At 37.9% G+C, this 19,324-nt stretch overlaps 1 protein-coding gene across 1 annotated transcript in view; it reads left to right on the top strand.

The window, feature by feature from the left end:
• Nucleotides 1-17,277, top strand: part of LOC137015602 (uncharacterized) — a 71,612-nt gene extending 54,335 nt beyond the window's left edge. Inside the window, exons 38-58 of the mRNA XM_067380650.1 lie at nucleotides 56-231; nucleotides 396-465; nucleotides 3,301-3,401; nucleotides 4,316-4,347; nucleotides 4,452-4,638; nucleotides 4,729-4,817; nucleotides 5,017-5,136; nucleotides 5,302-5,400; nucleotides 5,481-5,600; nucleotides 6,739-6,837; nucleotides 6,924-7,043; nucleotides 8,187-8,285; nucleotides 8,386-8,505; nucleotides 8,994-9,092; nucleotides 9,183-9,302; nucleotides 9,511-9,609; nucleotides 9,715-9,834; nucleotides 10,765-10,804; nucleotides 10,958-11,075; nucleotides 12,643-12,820; nucleotides 17,128-17,277. Of these exons, the coding sequence (XP_067236751.1) occupies nucleotides 56-231; nucleotides 396-465; nucleotides 3,301-3,401; nucleotides 4,316-4,347; nucleotides 4,452-4,638; nucleotides 4,729-4,817; nucleotides 5,017-5,136; nucleotides 5,302-5,400; nucleotides 5,481-5,600; nucleotides 6,739-6,837; nucleotides 6,924-7,043; nucleotides 8,187-8,285; nucleotides 8,386-8,505; nucleotides 8,994-9,092; nucleotides 9,183-9,302; nucleotides 9,511-9,609; nucleotides 9,715-9,834; nucleotides 10,765-10,804; nucleotides 10,958-11,075; nucleotides 12,643-12,820; nucleotides 17,128-17,277 (2,356 nt within the window). The remainder of the gene's footprint in view (nucleotides 1-55; nucleotides 232-395; nucleotides 466-3,300; nucleotides 3,402-4,315; nucleotides 4,348-4,451; nucleotides 4,639-4,728; nucleotides 4,818-5,016; nucleotides 5,137-5,301; nucleotides 5,401-5,480; nucleotides 5,601-6,738; nucleotides 6,838-6,923; nucleotides 7,044-8,186; nucleotides 8,286-8,385; nucleotides 8,506-8,993; nucleotides 9,093-9,182; nucleotides 9,303-9,510; nucleotides 9,610-9,714; nucleotides 9,835-10,764; nucleotides 10,805-10,957; nucleotides 11,076-12,642; nucleotides 12,821-17,127) is intronic.
• Nucleotides 17,278-19,324: the final 2,047 nt, after the last annotated feature.

Genomic DNA, 19,324 nt, shown 5'->3' on the forward strand with positions numbered 1-19,324 from the left:
GCTTCCAAAGTGACATTTGACCTTTTTATCTGTTCTTTATTTTGAACTTGCTCAGGTTGTTCGAAGCATGCCATCCCTATATTCCCCCTAAAAACTTCTTTTTAGCATGTCGGTATGATACTTGTCATATGAGCAATGCTGCAGTAGCATGTGCCAGTCTGCAAAGCTATGCAAGGGCTTGCTCTCAGGTTGGGGTTTGCATTCACTGGAGAAACTACACTAGCCTTTGCAGTAAGTTCATTAATAAAACAAATTAAATTATTTTAATCTGTATAAAAATCCTTTTTTATATAAAAAAGGATTTATCCATTGTATAAAAGAATAATAATGGACCTACTTTCTGTAGGACCTGTAAAGATTTGAATGAAGAGATTGTTTTAACTTTTCTTCCTCAGATATTACATGTCCAGGAGATAAAATATTCATGCCTTGTGGTCCAGCCGAACCACCAACTTGTAGAGGCGGGTATGTAATTTTTTACTTTTATTTTGAAATAATTCAGTGGCGCAATGTCTATCCATTTTTTAAGTCATTTTCAGTCTATTCATTTAAATCTACTCATTTAAATTGACAGTACTATCTATGCAGCCGTCTATGCTGAGCCCCATTTATTTATATCATTTTGGTATGGAATTTTTTTTTTTCTTCAAAGGGCTAGTGTCACACTACAGTTGAATTTGATCTAAATCTGATTTTTTTCCTGTTGATTTTCAATTCCATTCTGGACCATGTTCACACTTATCTCATTTTTTAAATGCATTGCTGTATATGTGGAACAGGGTTTCTGGGGTGCCTTGAAAAGGTCTTAAAGAGTCTTAATTCATCCTTACACAAATTAAGGCCTTCAAAAGGTCTTAAATCAAAGCAGAAATTCTTAAGTAAATAAAGTTATTGCATTAATATTGCATACATTACAAAAAAATAATTTTCCAACACAAATATCTAAACATTTTTAAATCAGGATGCAAATGCAAAATGAAGTCTTAAAGGGTTAGTTCACCCAAAAATGACAATAATGTAATTTATTACTCACCCTATTTCTACACCCGTAAGACCTTTCATCGTTCACCGTTCATCTTCGGAACACAAATTAAGATATTTTTGATGAAATCCGATTTCTCAGTGAGGCCTTCATTACCAGCAATGTCACTGAACCTCTCAAGATCCATAAATTACTAAAAATATATTTAAAACAGTTCATGTGACTACAGTGGTTCAACCTTAATATTATAGAGTTTTTTTGCAAAAAAAAAAACAAAATAATGACTTTTCAACAATATCTAGTGATGGCTGATTTCAAAACACTGCTTCATGAAGATTTACGAATCGAAGCAGTGGTTTGGAGCACCAAAGTCACGTGATTTTAGCAGTTTAGCAGTTTAATACGCGATCCAAATCACTGATTTGAAACAAAACCTTCGTAAAGCTCTGAAGCAGTGTTTTGAAATCGGCCTTCACTAGATATTGAAAAGTCGTTATTTATTTTTTTGGCGCACAAAAAGTATTCTCGTTGCTTTATAATATTAAGAATGAACCACTGTAGTCACATGAACTGTTTTAAAGATGTGTTTAGTACCTTTATGGATCTTGAGAGCACTAATTTGTGTTCCGAAGATGAACAAAGGTCTTGCGGGTGTAGAACGACATGAGGGTAATTAATGACATTATTTTCATTTTTGGGTGAACTAACCCTTTAAAAAACTAAAAACAAAATTAAGTTTGTGCTTAAAACAACAAATATCTGAATCTGTCAATGAGTTACGAAAACTTCCCTTTGAAGTAAGTTGATTATAATCAGCACATTTTATGTAATTTTGCATCTAAAGTAAACACATCTTGATTTAAGAGTCTTCAGACAGTTGCACTGTAAAACAAGACACAAATACAGAGGAAAAACATTTTTTTGCAGTATGATCAGAAGGTACAGTAAAAGTTAATTCCAAATTCTAGTGGTTTGGTAGCAGAGACATTAAAGCTTCTTTTTTGTAAAATTAATTGAAGTAATGGATATCTGTTGGAAGTTGTATTTTCAGACTTTACTGTGTTGCTAATAAAACTTATTGTGCTTCTTCTTAGTCATTTACATTTAGAGAACCTTTTGACATATTGTGTTCCCTTCAATTTATTCCTTAAATTTTCTTAGTGTTAAAAAGGTCTTAAAAAGTCTTACATTTTTCTTCATAAAACCTGCAGAAACCATGTGGAAACAATTGAAAACCCTACAGTTTTCATATTTCAAATAATTATGTCTAACCCACAAATTCATTATTTATTTATTTATGGTAATACTTTATTTTAGAGTCCAGTTGTCATTATTAACTAGTTGCTTATTAGCATGCATGATACTTGGATATTGGCTGTTTATTAGTACTTATAAAGCACATATTAATGCCTTATTCTGCATGACCATATTCTACATCCCTTAAAGGATTAGTTCACTTTGAAATGAAAATTAGCCCAAGCTTTACTCACCCTCAAGCCATCCTAGGATTATATGATTTCTTCCGAGCTGTATAATGGAAGTGACAGGGATCAATGAGTATGAGCTGAAGAAAGTGTCTCCATCCACATCCATCCATCATAAATATGTGTGCTCCAGGGGTGTTAAGCTTTGTGAACTACAAGAGATTTACACTTTCTGCATACGTTGAATACAGAAAGCAGCTTGTGTGGAAGTGAGATATTTTAATAAGTGAGATATATCATAATTTGTTAAATATGGATTTCTTTTTTACACAAATGCATCGCTTTGCTTTGGAAGGCCTTTATTAACCCTACGGAGCTGTGTGGAGCACATATTTGTGATGGATGGATTTTCTTCATACACTTTCTTCAGCTCATAATCATTGATCCATATCACTGCCATTATAAAGCTTGGATGCGTAAGGATATTTTATTAATATTTCTGCAATTATGTTAATCAGAAAGAAGAAAGTCATATACACCTAGGATGGCTTGAGGGTGAGTAAAGCTTGGGCTGATTTTCATTTGAAAGTGAACTAATCCCTTAATCCTACCCAATACCAATACCAAAACTTAACAACTACTTTACTAACTTTTCTTTGTCCTTGTTCTTACGTCTGAGCGAGAAAACTTATATAACACCTGTTTAGATCCGTGCTTAAAAGCACTGACACATTTAATAGGTCATGTGATATCATCCTAAAAACAAATTAGCTGAAAATGTAAATTAGATACTTTGGTTTACAGTATAGAAATTGCCTAGGATGCAGTGTTAACTGTGATGTAAATGTAATGTGTGTAATAAACTAAAAAGTTTAAATAATATTTGCATTTCAGACCTGCACAGAGCTCAATTTCAGTGCCCACAGAAGGCTGCTTCTGCCGTGAGAACACAACACTCTTTAACATGGAGTCAGGATTATGTGTGTCAAAATGTGGTGAGAAGCCTTTATAGTTTGTGTATCTATCAGAGTTAAAGTCGATTTACTAAGGTTTATGCTAGTCAATTTACTGGTATTTGGGGCCTTAATGATCAAAAAAGCATGTCTTAAACCATTTTGCAGTTGACATGACTGTGATAGTTGCCGCAGAGAACAGAAAGAGTGAGTGGTAGAAGGAAGAGAATTTTTTCCACTTGTGTTAATTTCTAGCGGAAGACACTATCCGATCAAAATGATTACCAAGCTACGTTATTTTTCCTTTATTATTATTTTTAATTTATTATTACTATGTTATTATTGCTAATTTGTGCTGATCTTGGTAGATTGCGTTGATCATTATGGAATTGAACAGGCTGTGTCCGTGTTCTTTTATTTGCACATTGTCAAGAGATTGCCCACAGAAATTTCCATTGATTCTTTTATGGGATTGCGGTCTCATGTTAATTTTCACTGTTTAGGCCCTTGGTCTTAATACTTCACTTATTAAGGCATACAAAAGATAATAATTACCCAGACCGGTACGATATCTTTGCCAGTATTCATTTCTTTCATATTTGGAAACATTGTAAATAACAGTAATTTCCATAATTGTTGAGTATCTGAAATGCATGCTGTGATAAATACAATATTATCTCTAAGTCCAGTAGAATTGACAGTATGTTACTTGGGCTAGCAAGTAATTTGATCTTGGTAGATCTTGGTTTGGAAATGGGCCTTAAGAACTCTAGTGTTCTGTTTTGGGGGTCTTGTATCGGTCTGGGACTTGGATGGTTTTAGCTGCAACCGTGGTGCCTATCAAGGCCCTGAGGAAAAAAAAAAGATGTACAGAAAACATATACCTCACATCAACATGTATGCCATGTATATAATATATTTTTGAGAATGTTTCTGATTTTGGTCTTACCTTGTAGGATGTGTGGACTCCTCTGGGACTCCACGTGAGGTACAGCAAGGTTTAAAACTGTTCATCAATAATCAATTGTGTTGTACTATGTGTTGAAGAAGTATCCTAGTTATACTTATTTTGTTTGTTTGTTTTTGTTGCAGTTTGATAAGCATTTTATGCACAACTGTGAAGACTGTGTCTGTGATAAGGCCAGTCAATCAGTGATCTGTAAACCCAAGAAGTGTCCTGATGTAACACCTAAGAACTGCACTGGGCCCGGCTTCATGCTGTTCAATGAGACTGATCCCGCTGACCCATGTTGCAGCAAACAAGTTTGCAGAGAGATTGGTGCGTTTCTTTTTTTTGTTTAATGGGGTTTGTTTTAGGATTGAAGTGCCATTTTTTAAAAGTCTCCTCTCACTCTGTTCCATAAATTAGATTGTGCAGTCAACATGTGCAAAGATGGATCATGCACAAAAGAGTCCTGTACTTATGTTGCATCAGACAACACCACACATACTATCAAGGTACATTTAAAAAAATCTTTTCAGTTCACAGTCAGTCACAATCAATGAATTGGGACCCCAATTTGTCAATTCAGTTCTGACGTAACGTCTCCATTCCCTCCTTCAGGGAACGAGGGTTACATATGTAACCAAGATGTTCAGTAGACAAAGAACTTGCTCTGTTTCTCAATCTTTATGTTGTCTGTCTGTCTTTTTGTAGGATGGAGGGGAGTACAAGTACAAATGTGAAACTGTTACCTGCCATCAAATTAATGGCTTGTTTGTGACTGAGAAAACCATCACAAAATGTCCTTATTTGAGTTCACATGAATGTGAGCCTGTAAGTACAACTCCACATGTCATACTCTTTTTATGTACTACACATTGTCTATATCTGTGCACATTTCTTCAATCATTGAGGAGTTTGTACAGCAGCATTATGTATTAAGTTCATCCAGCTTCTGTTTGGTTAATGAATTAATGAATACTTGCTGTTCACTCCAAGGGGTTTGCATATGTGAAAAAAGATGGAGAGTGCTGTGGAACATGTACACAAGTGGCCTGTATTTATGATACACCAGACAACACCAGACAGACTCTCAAGGTACATTTGAAACATCTTTTCATCTGCAAATAATCTGCTCTGTTCATCAGTCTAAATGAAGTCTGCTTGTCTTTTGATAGGATGGAGAAGCTCAGAGTTACAAATGCGAAAATGTTACCTGTCGTAAATTGAATGGGGTGTTTGTGACTGAGAAGACCATAAGAGAATGTCCTTACTTGAGTTCACATAACTGTGGGCCTGTAAGTAGAATTTCTAGCTTCAACTCCACACCAAACCTGTTCTTGAATGGCTGATTCTTCATACAGTGGACTACCAGTAAAATTTATTAAAAAAAAAAATATTTCAGACACTTTGACCTAACCATGTTTTGCTTAAGTGTTATCTGACATAATTAAGATACATTTTTTTCTGTCAAATTTTAACTCTGAGATCTTGTCATATTTTATTGCCATTTTTTAAACTATAGTGACTAAACTGTAATAATGAATGAAATGTTCAAGGTGTCTGAATACATTTTGGTTTGACTGTATAGTACTGTGCAAGTCACATTTGATACTTATACTTTGTTATTTATGTTTTGCTTTAGTGTGCAGGTAGGAAATAACAATTAGATTAAGAACATTCCTTGAATGTGCATTCAATGGATTTAGGCCATTTAATTTGCCTAAGACTCACATACACAGTACTGTATACTGTATGAATATATTTTTTCCTTAAAGGTGCAATGTGTAAAATTTGTGAGGATCTATTGACATAAATGCAATATAATATACATAACTATGTTTTCAGTGGTGCATAAAGACCTTATATAATAAACCGTTATGTTTTTATTAGCTCAGAATGAGCCATTTCTGTGTCATACATCCCCCTCCATGTCAAGTATGCTCCATCATGTTTCTACAGCAGCCCTAAATGGACAAACACTCTACAGAGCGCGTTTCATCACTATGTTGTTGTTGTTCTTTTTGTTGGTGTTTTTAGAGGCAGTTTGCATCGTAACTACATTGAATACGCACAAAGTAGTAGTAGTAGTCGTTGTCTGGTTTATTAGAAGCAGAGACCATTCTTTTGTTAGAAGTAAGAAGAAACCTCATTGCTTCACACGGGCTACTCTCTGTTGTCTCAGACGACATCTTTGTCTTGTATCGGCCAGACGCCACTGTAGCTTCTCCGAAAGGGAGGGGTGGGCGCCGTTAGTTGCAGTTCGCAACCTCACCGCCAGATGCAGCTAAAATTTACACATTGCACATTTAACTCTTTCGAAATTCTCTTTAACTTGCACCTTTAACTCTTTCAAAGTTGTTAATAAATGTGTTGTACAATAAATGTGCCACTGGATTATTGAAACTACTGTATAAACTTGTTTTTCATTTCAAGGGATTTGAATATATGAAAAAAGAGAGCGAATGCTGTGAAACATGTACTCAAGTGGCCTGTATTTATGATGCACCAGACAACACCAGACATGTTCTCAAGGTAAAACATTCTCAAACTTTTCTACATTCTTTCAGTTCATCAGACAAAGAATCTGAATTAATCCTCATGTGTCTGTCTTTTTGTAGAATGGTGAGGACGTCAAGTACAAATGTGAAACTGTTACCTGCCATCAAATTAAGGACTCGTTCGAGACTAAGAAAACCAACACAGAATGTGCTTACTTGAGTTCACAAGACTGTGGGGCTGTGAGTAGATTTTCTAGCTTTAAAGGTTTAGTTCACCAAAAAATGAAAATTCTGTAATTTATTACTCACCCTTGTGTTGTTCCACATCCGTAAGACCTTCATTCATCTTCAGAACACAAACAACGTCCAGAAAGGTAGGAAAAAGACATCAATAAAGTACTCTATGTGACTCCAGTGGCTTAAACTTAATTTTATGAAGCGACGTGAGTGCTTTGTTTGTGCAAAAAAACTTACCAAGTTATTTACAAAATAATATTATCCAAAGCGTGTTCACGCAACATGCATTAAACGCACGTTACAGATCGATATTTCTGTAAGTAAAGTGTTAAATTGTTTTTTTGTGCAAACAAAGCACATTAAATTAAGTTTAACGAGTTAATTTGCCCATATAATCTTTAGGGTATTAGGTTAGTTAATTTGGCTTGCTGTCCACTGAGGAGGGGCTCGATAAAGAAGCTTCAACTTGAGCTCTGATACACCCCCCCAGTGAATAAATATAGGATATGATTACATAGGGAAAGGTACCTGAGATGAAGGTGGAGTTTGGGGAGTTGGAGGGATGCTGAAACAGCTGAGACTGAAGAGAGGTAAGCAGCAGCTATACTCTGGCTGTTGATTGGAAGATTAGATGGGCTCGCTCCTCCCTAAATTGCGTTTAGGAACTTCACTTAAGCCACTGGAGTCACATGGAGTACTTTATGATGACTTTTTCCTACCTTTCTGAATCTTGGAGTGATAGTTGTGTTGGATCTCTATGGAGAGACAGAAACCTCTCAGACTTCATCAGAATATCTTAATTTGTGTTCTGAAGAAGAACAAAGGTCTTTCGGATGTGGTACGACATGAGGGTGAGTAATAAATGACAGAATTTTAATTTTTTGGGTGAACTAACCCTTTAAATACACACGTCAGACACTTTTTTTTTACAGTTTGTATTTTCAGTAGCTGTTGCTTTTTGAGATATTACACTGTTTCTTAACTTAATGTACACATTCATTAAGGAAGTTTTTACAACACCAATGCAGCATCATGTTCTCAGATAGTGACATTACGTCATTGTTGATCGGTTGCAATGTAGCACGTGACCAGTTCATCCATCTTCCACCTGATTAATAAAATGATCAACTTGTCTTTCACTCCAAGGGGTTTAAATATGTGAAAAAAGAAGGAGAGTGCTGTGGAACATGTACACAAATAGCCTGTATTTATGATGCACCAGACAACACCACACAGACTCTCAAGGTACATATGAAAACATCCCCAACCTTTTCTTCATCATTTCAGTTCATAAAAAACAATCTGCTCTGTTCAATCCTCATGGTGTCTGTCTGTCTTTTGTTAGGTTGGAGAAGTCAAGAGTTACACATGTGAAACTGTGTCCTGCCATCAAATTAATGGCTTGTTCATCAGTGAGAAGACCAAAAAAGAATGCGCTTACTTGAGTTCACAAGACTGTGGGCCTGTGAGTAGAATCTCTAGCTTCAACTTTGCTTGTTAGGGCCCGAGCACAGATGGTGTGAGGACCCTATTGTAATTGCTTTGTCAATTCTTCTTCTTCTCCTCAATGAATTACATTTTTGTGTGCTTAAACATGATTGAAGCTTTTTACATGCATCAGATATGGGTTTCAGAATTAGGTGTGACAAAATGGCTCGATAGCGGCACCTACAAATTTTCAATTATGCGCCCTTCGCACTACGTTACACATACAGGTATGAAATTAGGTAGACACATGTATAACAGCCCAATCTGAAAACCCAACAGGAAGTGAGATATTTCGAACTTTCTCTGCAAATTTTTTGCGGTTTTTGCCATTTCCAGATGTTTTACTTTAACGAACTACTCGTAGAGATTTTATCAGATAAACATCATATTTGGTCCGTCTAATCTAAAGGCCTTTGAGACGTTAAATTGCAAATCGCAGTGTATAAACTTGTTTTTCACTCCAAGGGGTTTGAATATGTGATAAAAGAAGGAGAGTGCTGTGGATCATGTAGACAAGTGGCCTGCATTTATGATGCACCAGACAAAACCAGACAGACTCTCAAGGTACATTTGAAAACATCATTTGTTCAGTTCATCAGACAAGGAATCTGCTCTATTCTTCTGACTTAATGGATTCTGTCTGTCTTTTGTTAGGATGGAGAAGTCCAGAGTTACACATGTGAAACTGTTACCTGTCATGAATTTAATGGCTTATTTGTGACTGAGAAGAACAAAATACAATGTCCTTACTTGAGTTCACTCGACTGTGGGCCTGTGAGTAGAATTTCTAGTATGAATGTATTTTCTTTGGTTTATTTCATACGTTTGTACAACCCTAATGCATCATTGTGTGCTCACATCCAGTGCTAATTTTATTTTTTTTATTTTAAGTATTGCTTAAAATTAAAAAAAAAAAGGAAGTAAAAGGTGCAAGTGTATTATTAAAACTACTACTATATAAACTTTTTTTTTCCTCTACAAGGGTTTTGAATATGTGAAAAAAGAAGGAGAGTGCTGTGGAACATGCACACAAGTGGCCTGCATTTATGATGCACCAGACAACACCAGACATGTTCTCAAGGTACATTTAAAAACATTTTCAAACTTCTTCATTCTTTGAGTTTGACAGACAGTGAATCTGTTCTGTTATTCAATCCTCATGGTGTCTGTCTGTCTTTTTGTTTAGGATGGAAATGAGTACAAGTTCAAATGTATGAATACAACCTGTCTGAACAGGAATGGCATGTTTATGACAAAAGAGAGCTATAAACAATGCCCTCCCTTTAACCGAGATGACTGTAAGCCTGTAAGTAGAATATCTGTAACTCAAGGAGTGCACATTACACCCAAGTTCTGCTTTTGACACATTTTTTTCTTAACTTTTTGAGGTCAAAAAAAAAAAAATGATCAGAGCCAAAGAAATACCTTCAAATAGTCCTCATTTACTCATTTTCATATTGTTCCAATATTGCTGCAATATAAATAGCTCCTTTTGTAAAAGTCACTCACCCTGAATGACTTTCTGATGACGAAATGGGACAAAATTAAAAAAAAATAATAAAAATGGCAGTGTTAACCATTTAAACCTTGAGTTAGAGAATTTCTTGTAATGTTTTAAGAAGAATGAAAGATCCGCACACGAGAATGAAGTCACAAAAGGATCCAACGAACACCTTTTGCACTTTTTTTGGCATCTGGAAAACAAATTATTTTTTTGATCTATGCACCACTAGAAACTGTATGTATAAGCATTGGTTTGGATTGTGGTCCGCTATGATTTTCTGTCTTTCATGTAATGTTTTAAGAACATAAAACGTAAAGTGAAATAAATCAAAGAAAATTCTGTGGCAAAACAAAAAACTATGGAAGCTTGTTTCCACCACAAAAAAAGGTAATTCAGACTTTTTATCTCACAATTCAGACTTTTTTGTTGTAATTTTGAGTTTATATCTCAAAATTCTGACAGTTCTGAGAAAAAAAGAATTGCGAGATGTAAACTCAGAATTGTGAGAAAGTTTATATCTCGCAATTCTGACTTTTTTCTCATAAGTCTGAGATTACATCTAGCAATTTTGACTTTTTTCCCCTCAGTGTTGTGAAAAAGAAAGACAGAATTGACTGATGTAATCTCAGACTTATGAGAAAAAAAGAATCATGCTTCCATAGTTTTTAAGATTTGACCATACTTTACAAAATTTCTAAACAATGTTTCCTTTCTATATTTATGTCCTTGTAGGAAACAGTGCGATATGACAAAGACGGATGCTGCGAGATCTGTAAGATATTGTTTCCTTGTACAAAACATTTTGACAAAAATAGTTTTATCCACCCTATTGTATTTATGCAGAACATTTAAAAGATGTTACATAAATTAAAAATAATATACTAGGCACAGCATAAAATACATGTCTGCCTGTATCATCTCTCAGGTGAACTCAGCAACTGTGTTCATGCGAAGAACGTCACCCGTCTGTATGTCGATGAATGCACTTCCATCGAGGATGTAGAAGTTACTTTCTGTGCTGGCCACTGTGACGATGGATCAATGTGAGAGCATTACACACCTGTTGATCACACACATGTTTTTCCTATCAAATTCTCAGAAGAACCAAAAAAGTCTGTGTTACAGAGTAAAACTAATTTATTTATCATTCATTTTATATGAGGATTGCAGCCGGGTTACCAAAATTTAGGACGTGTGTAAATACAGTCTAAAACTATTTTTGATTTGTGTGGTTTAGTTTAATTAAGGAGAAAAACTTTCACAAAAGCGTTCCTTCCGCCAGAAAAAATTGTCCCTGACCATGAACAGCAACAGAAGTTACATTATTACACCATTAGATGGCAGCAAAGACTGTCTTTATGAGTGTGTCAGTCAGTAGCAAAGATTTTTACATTGAAAAGACTGAATTGTTGTGAACACGGAACAAGACTAGCCTGGGTGCCAGCCCGAACCCCGCCCACAACATTTTTTGGACGGGAAGTTCGGTCTGGACTCGATCCATTGTGGAGTAATTATGCTCGGCTCCCAGAAGGCCGAGCCAATCAAATTGCTAGGACAGGTTTTAATCGATGATGGACAGGCTATCTGCAGTTACGTAACCACCTTCGTCATCAAAGAGCGCTTGGGTTGAATTGGTTTTCGGCAACGATGACTGCAGTTGGAGAAGTAAGATGTTTAGGTTCCGCTATCACGTCTGTAATAAAAGAAATCGACAGCGCATTAATTTTAAAAGACGAACAAAGAACCGCAATCAAGGCATTTGTCGATGGGAAAGATGTGCTTGCCATCCTTCCAACGGGATTCTGCAAAAGTTTAAGAACAAGTTCAACATACGTCACTTACTGCATTGCTCTGCGTCTATCCAATTGAGTGCAGAGATTTTTTTTTTACTGGTTCGGTTAAGACACGCCCCATAATTCAAGTGCAATGGAGCAGTATCAGACTCACATTCTGCCTAGAATATGAGTATGACGAAGTCAGGCTAGAACAAGACGAAACTGACAAATCCTTTGATCAGCGCTGTCAGTCACGGGAAAACCCCTTAACTGTTAAAAGGACAAGATAATACCTTGGATATATAAACAGATTTTTTATTATGAACATAGGACTGACCTGAAGGAAAAAGCTAAATTTGAATGCAGGTAATACACTCGATCTCTTTCTCACAATACTCTTCTACATAATACAGTAAGCTCCAATGAACGACATCAATTGAAACAGTTTACGTTGCTAAGAGTGTTGTGTAGTGATACACAGAACCGTTGAGTGAAGCGGTCATAGCCGTGTTATATCAGGAACTAACCATTTATAAATCGTATTATAATATAATAGTTGCCAAAACAACAACAACAAAATCCACAAAAACAAATCAAATTGAAACTGGTTTCTGAAAGGTCTCCAGACATGGCTCAGAAAAGTGAATTTAACTCATTTGTTATCATTTGTTAGCCATTTTGCTTGCTATTTTCTAATTTTAGTATTTGAGGAAATTAATGCATTTTTAAAGTTTGTTAAAGCATCCAAATTTCTGTGGATACTGTATATAAGGATAAACTCACATCCTGCTGTGCTACAGTCATCTGACCGGTGTTTTCTTGGAAATCTGCACAGGTATTCAATGGAAAATGACATCATGATGCACAGCTGTTCTTGCTGCCGGGAGGAGAGTGTCAGCCGTAAAGAGGTGATGCTGAAGTGTGCCAATGGCAGCGAGATCCTTCATCACTACACGTACATAGAGACCTGCAAATGCACACCTACCAAGTGTGAAGAAGAGACTGGAAAAAATGTACATGGACAATTTACGGAAATAAATCTCGTAACACTTAATGGGATAAAAGAACCATAAAAAATATCGTAAAGAATTTTAAGTTTAGGGGACTGGACTTTGGGTAAAAATCTACACATTTAATTATATAATGTTAATATTCCATCTAAAGTAAAATCTATATAACAACTGTAATAATACAGTTGGTAAAAGAGGCAAATGATGAATTAGAGTTAATCACAAGTCACTTTTACACAAGCTGAGGTAAATACTAATATCTAGATTCTAGAAGGTGCACACAAATACAAAACACCAACACGTGTGACACGAAAATAATGCAAGAAACATTAAACAACATAAGATACAACATAAAAAGTACATAATTAATAACAAAAACTAACAAAAGAAAAAATTATGTCAATTATTTTATTTAGTGTCACTCAGGGAATTGTTTACAGTTTTTCACTGTAAATGATAAGATCTATAACAGTATTTTACTGTAAAATTAACTGGCCCATTAGATAATCAATTAACAGGTTCTTACCATTGATTTCAGTCTTTTATTAAAATTACAGTGTAGACCACCTGTGGATAAAAAAAGATCCCACTTGACCTGCTGATCTGTTACAAGAAAGCAACTATTTTAAAATATAGAACCAAAATGACAATGATTTAAGCTGATTGTTGTAGTGCATTAATGGCTAAAATTATTTTGGCACATATTGCACCTCATGTTTTTTTTGGTTTGATTGAAGGGTGTAGTTATTTCTAAGCATAATCTAAAAAAAAAAAAAAAAAAAAAACTATTCTTTTTGGTAATGCATGATATAATGTTGTATTTTTCCTTCCAATAAAATGAATCAAAATCAAAATAAAGCATAATAAAGAGCATCATTTACAGTCTTGTGGATTTTTATTTATTTTTTATTTTTTTTGGGAAAATTACCAGCTTGCATACATTGATAGTACAAAGCATCAGAGTTCAAGTAATTTCCTTTTCTTTTTATCTGTATCTTAATTTATAATTTTATGTTATTTAACATTATAACCAATAGCCCTACTCAGAGGTGGGAAGTCCAGTGGTCAGAGAGTAAAAGTCCTGGCATATTTTTATTCCACCCACTGAAGCATTAATGAGATAAATAAGTGTTTATTTGAGTGATGATTGACCATTATTGAAAACAATTAAAAAAAAAAAAGGCTGATTTTAGGCACACACAGACATCAAGAATCAGCCTGTGAATCTCATTGACGGTGACAAGCAACATATTCTGATCAACAGATCAACTCTGAACATCAGAAAACAACCTACTAAAAAGTCACAGAAAAACAGCAAAATTTAAATAGTGAGAATAAAGGAAATTACTAAGACAATTCAGCTCATAATTTATTCATGCAGCAATGCATGATGGGAGGCATGGATGAATTTTGATTGGTGGCACCCAGAATGCATTGCATCATGCTTTATTATTCTCACCACTGTTGAGATTCACAGACTGATTCTTGATGTCTGTGTGTTTAAATAAAACTTTTCCTTTTTAAATCAGAACTTTTAAAAATATATTTATTTTTGTATTTTAAGAGTTGGTCTTCTGGTGTAGAATCACAGTGCTGCTGTAATCAATAATGTAAGTCTAATTAAGATTGGGCTCTAAATGAGCTCAGATCAAATAATGATTATGTGAAAACACATAATCATTTTCTAACCTGATCACTGTTTAGATTTGCTTGTGTAACGTAAATCTAATATTTAAAAGTCAAGGGTCAAGAGCTCAACTAAAACAAACCCTGACCTCGATGATGGTAACTTAAAAATAGTGATTTTCTCCTTTGGTGATTCTGCTTGTTATCATCAGATGTCTTCAATAATGGTCAATCATCACTCAATTAATCACTTATTTATCTCATTAATTCTTCAGTGGGTGGAATAAAAATATGGCAGGACTTTTACTCTCTGACCCCTCGACTACCCACCACTGGCCCTACTTAAATGTAATATCCAGTAAATTGTTTCATATTTGTGAAAACCTACATTACCTACATCTTACCATTAGAGGTCACTGTTGTCAACCTACTGAAAGGGACAGATTTCCCTCAAGTTATTTTTTGCACATTTCTGTTGACATCAGTGCTTTTGAAACAATTATCTTAAGCATATTATAGAATACCAGATTTTGATTAGGCTAAGTGGTTAAATATTTGTGAATAATAATGACCATTAACTGACGTCCTACAAATACATACAGGCGCTACTTTAATGTGTTTCTTATAGCGATCGTCACTCACATGAACGAGCACCGATTTACTTCAGATTTGGGCTTTTGTCTGCAATCTCCACTAACATCGTTGAGTGGAAAAACATTCGTTACTATGTACGGTATGTTATTAAATTTAAATTATGTAAATTAAATGTTCATGGCCACGTAACCTTGTAACAAGTTTAGGTACATACCCCGCTAGAAATTTTACATTCCCAGAACATTCTCAGAAGTCATTCCCCACTGGTGTTAAGGACGTTGTCTAGCAACGTTCCCAGTACATTCAGAGACGGTGTGTGTAAGTTTTTTTTAAGGTTTGGGGAACATTTAGGAAACCATATTTTATTTGGAAATGTTCTCAGAACGTCCCTGCTGCTCTTGTCAAAAAATTTAATTGAAAATTAGAGCCAAACTGACTAACAAAAGTGACTGTTCAAACAAAAACAAATTTTTCTTAAATGTCTTGTAAAATTAATAAATTAATAATTCCTGGGCTATTACTATGAAACCTTTTCTGTACAACAGAAATCTTTTGCAGCAACAGCACATGCATGAGCTAACATAACCTCGGTTCCCTGAGATATGGAACGAGTACTGCGTATGGGGGAAAAGTCTCCCTTTTTCCCCGCTACTGAAGCCTTTTCAATACCGCAGTGTAACGCCTGTTTCACACATAATCTGTCTGCAGTGCGTATGCGTTGTGTATTTTTTTACGCACCCATGTTAACGGATTAGAGCGTTCACACTGCATGCGGTTGCGGTCCAACATTGCGTTCCAGGAGCGGTACGTCTGCAGCAGTGCAGCGATCGTTTACGTACCGAGTCTATTTTTGCTGTGCTGCAAGTGCAGAAGTGCAGATTGTGTGTGGGCAAAATGACCATGGATTGACCTGAAATTGTAAAAAAAAAAAAAGGAAATTATGCACATTTAAACTACTTTGTACATTTAGTACATTACATAAAGATTTTTTTTTTTCAAAGATTTAACGCCATGCCAGCAATAAGCTATATTCATGCCAAAAGGAAACATTTCAATTTCACAGTTCAGCTGTATCATTTCAAAACAATTATTTTATTTTTAAAAAATGAACAGTGTTTACTTGCATAATGCGATCAAGATATGTTTTTCCCCATCGTTGGAGGGAAACTCGCATCCCAGCAGGCAATGACGTGACAGGCGGATCTAAACCAACCTATTCAAAAACAAGGTGACATGGATGACACTCGTCTCATCGATGTGGTGGAAAAACATAAAATTCTGTATGACCCGCAGAATTTATTGTACAAAGATTTGAATGCGAAGGAAAAGGCATGGGAAGCAGTTTCGTCGGCTGTTGGTGTCGACATTAAGTTTTCAAATCTTTGTGTCATGTTTACGTGTACTAAACTACTCCAGCAACTGTCAATATATAAACGTAATGAATATAACATTACGCACTGCAAACGTGTGCTGTGTGAAAGCACAATGGCCGCTTCCTGCTTCAGCAACACATACGCACTGCATACGGACCGCACACGCACTGCAGATGGATTATGTGTGAAACAGGCGTAACTGCACCGTCATTGGTTCACACATAGACAAGTTGTTGAACCAATGGCGGCGCGGCTCAGCTGCGCGGCCTATGGGAAGAGAGCGCGCACACATTCCCACCAAAAGGGGCAGGGTAATGTGCTATATAAGCGAGCGAATCGCCATAGGCCATCAGGCCATATCGACTGAAGCGACGACCTAAGCTGCAGCCTCGTGGCACGGCAAGTAACGCAGTACTCGTTCCTTATCTCAGGGAACCAAGGTTACGTTAGTAACCGAGTACATTCCCTTTCGATATTTCACTCGTACTGCGTATGGGGGAATGAATTCAACCGCGCCGTGCCACGGCTGGGGAACGACAGAACTTGAACAGGCACCAGAAGGGGCCGAGGACAAGTGAAGGCCGAAGCCGTCGTACCCTGTTACACTACGGAGGAGAGAACTCCCGAGTTTGTGATGTGCAAAAAGCGGAATATTAAGGGCCGCGAATTTACACTGAAAGGACCCGAGCATGTAAGGTTGGAACGTCCAACTGGTAGAATCTGACAAAAGTGGACGGCGAGGACCAGCCGGCTGCCTCACAAATGTCTTTGATAGAGACTCCACTGGACCAGGCCCATGATGAAGCCATGCCTCTAGTGGTATGGGCTCTAACTCCGATAGGGCAAGTAGCACCTGCAGAGGAGTAAGAAAGGGCTATGGCATCAATGATCTATCGTGATAGACGCTGTTTTGAGACCGGAGACCCTTTGGTGCGGCCACCAAAACAAACGAATAGCTGATCAGATTGCCGGAAGGGCTGTGACCGCTCGATGTAGACGCACAAAGCCCTAACGGGGCATAGTGATTCTAGCTCTGGAGCGAGAGTGAGATCACTTGTGCTCTGAACGGCGTAGAGAGCACCTTGGGAACGTAGCCAACCCTTGGTTTAAGCATGACCGTAGAATCTTTGGGCCCGAATTCGAGGCATGCAGGGCTCACAGAGAGTGCCTGCAGATCGCCAACACGTTTAACCGACGCCAATGCAAGTAGCAGGGCGGTTTTAAACGTTAAGGGCTTGAGGCCTGCTAGACGTAATGGCTCAAAGGGAGGACCTTTAAGAGCTCTAAGGACCAAAGAGAGATCCCAGGGGGGAATGGTGAGGGGACGAGGAGAATGCAATCGCCTAGAACCCCTCAGAAACTTAATAATCAAGTCGTTCCGCCCTACTGATTGTCCAGCAATGGGCGAGTGGCTGCTACGTAAACCTTGAGCGTGGAAGGGGCTCGCCCCGAGTCCAGACGTTCTTGGAGGAAAGTTAGTATGGAAGATACTTTGCATTCCTCCGGGTCTATGCTGCGTGTAGAACACCAGTCAACAAAGACCGACCACTTCTGGGCATAGAGACATCTCGTGGACGGGGCTCTTGCCTGCGAAATGGTATCTAGCACATTCCTGGGGAGGTCAGACGGCTGCCGTCGAGGATCCACAGATGTAGAGCCCAAAGCTCTGGCTGTGGGTGCCAGATTGTTCTGTTCGCCTGAGAGAGGAGGTCCCGTCTCAGGGGGATTGGCCATGGGGCTTTCGTGGAAAGCCGAAACAGCTCTGAGGTCCAAATCTGGCTCCTCCAAAGTGGGGCCACTAACAGAACATTGTGTCCATCCTCTCTGATCCGTCAGGGCAATCGGAGGAAAGGCATATAGAAGGGTATTGGGCCAGATGTGGGCCAATGCGTCGTCCTTCTTTGAAAAATAAGTTGGGCAATGAGAGTTGTCTCCTGAGGCAAAGAGGTCCACCTCTGCTTTCCCGAAGAACTCCCATATGGATTGAATAGTCTGGGGGTGGAGCATCCACCCGTCCGAGGGGATGTTGTTCCGAGACAGCATGTCTGCTCCCAGATTGCTTTTCCCAGGTATATGAGTCGCTTTGAGCAAACAAACTCTTGGGGAAGCCCATTCCAGAAGGCTCTTCGCCAGAGCGCATAAGCGGCTGGACGATAGAACCCCCCTGAGGATTTATATATGAGACCACTGTCATACTGTCCGACTGGACTACGACATGGCGACCCGTCAGACGAGAATAGAAGGCTTGGAAGGCTCGTATCACTGCCAATAATTTGTGTGTCCACAGGGTGCCCCAACCTGAGTTGGATGCGTCTGTCGAGAGAACCGTCCTCCGTGTTACCGCCTGTAGGGGTACTCCTAGAGTGAACCAAGTAGGGTTCATCCAAGGTTTCAGAGCCATTAAACAGGCCTAGCAACCTCTGGAAGAGCTTCAGAGGGAGGTAAGCCTTGTTCTTGCTGGAAGTCACGAGCTGCTGAATGGCCAGAGCGCGCTCTGGTGAGACTACGGCCGTCATGCGGACCGAGTCGAAGACTGCACCCAGGAACGAAATTCGTTGAGTGGGGAGCAGTGAGCTCTTGGCTAGGTTGACCCTGAGACCCAGGCACTGTAAGTGGCTGAGGAGCACGGATCTGTGGTGTTCTAGTTCCGAACGTGAGCTGGCCAGGATGAGCCAGTCGTCGAGGTAATTCAAAACTCGTATTCCCATCTGTCTCAGAGGGGAAAGAGCCGCATTCTTGCACTTCGTGAAAGTGCGGGGGGCCAGGGAGAGCCCGAAGGGGAGGACCGTGTACTGATAAGCCACACCCTCGAATGCGAATCTCAAGAATCGCCTGTGATGGGGGGCTATCTGGATGTGAAAGTAAGCGTCTTTCAGATCCAGCTAGCAAAACCAATCCTCGTGGCAAATCTGTG

Source organism: Chanodichthys erythropterus, chromosome 24, assembly GCF_024489055.1.
Source record: "Chanodichthys erythropterus isolate Z2021 chromosome 24, ASM2448905v1, whole genome shotgun sequence".
NCBI classification, from domain to species: domain Eukaryota; kingdom Metazoa; phylum Chordata; class Actinopteri; order Cypriniformes; family Xenocyprididae; genus Chanodichthys; species Chanodichthys erythropterus.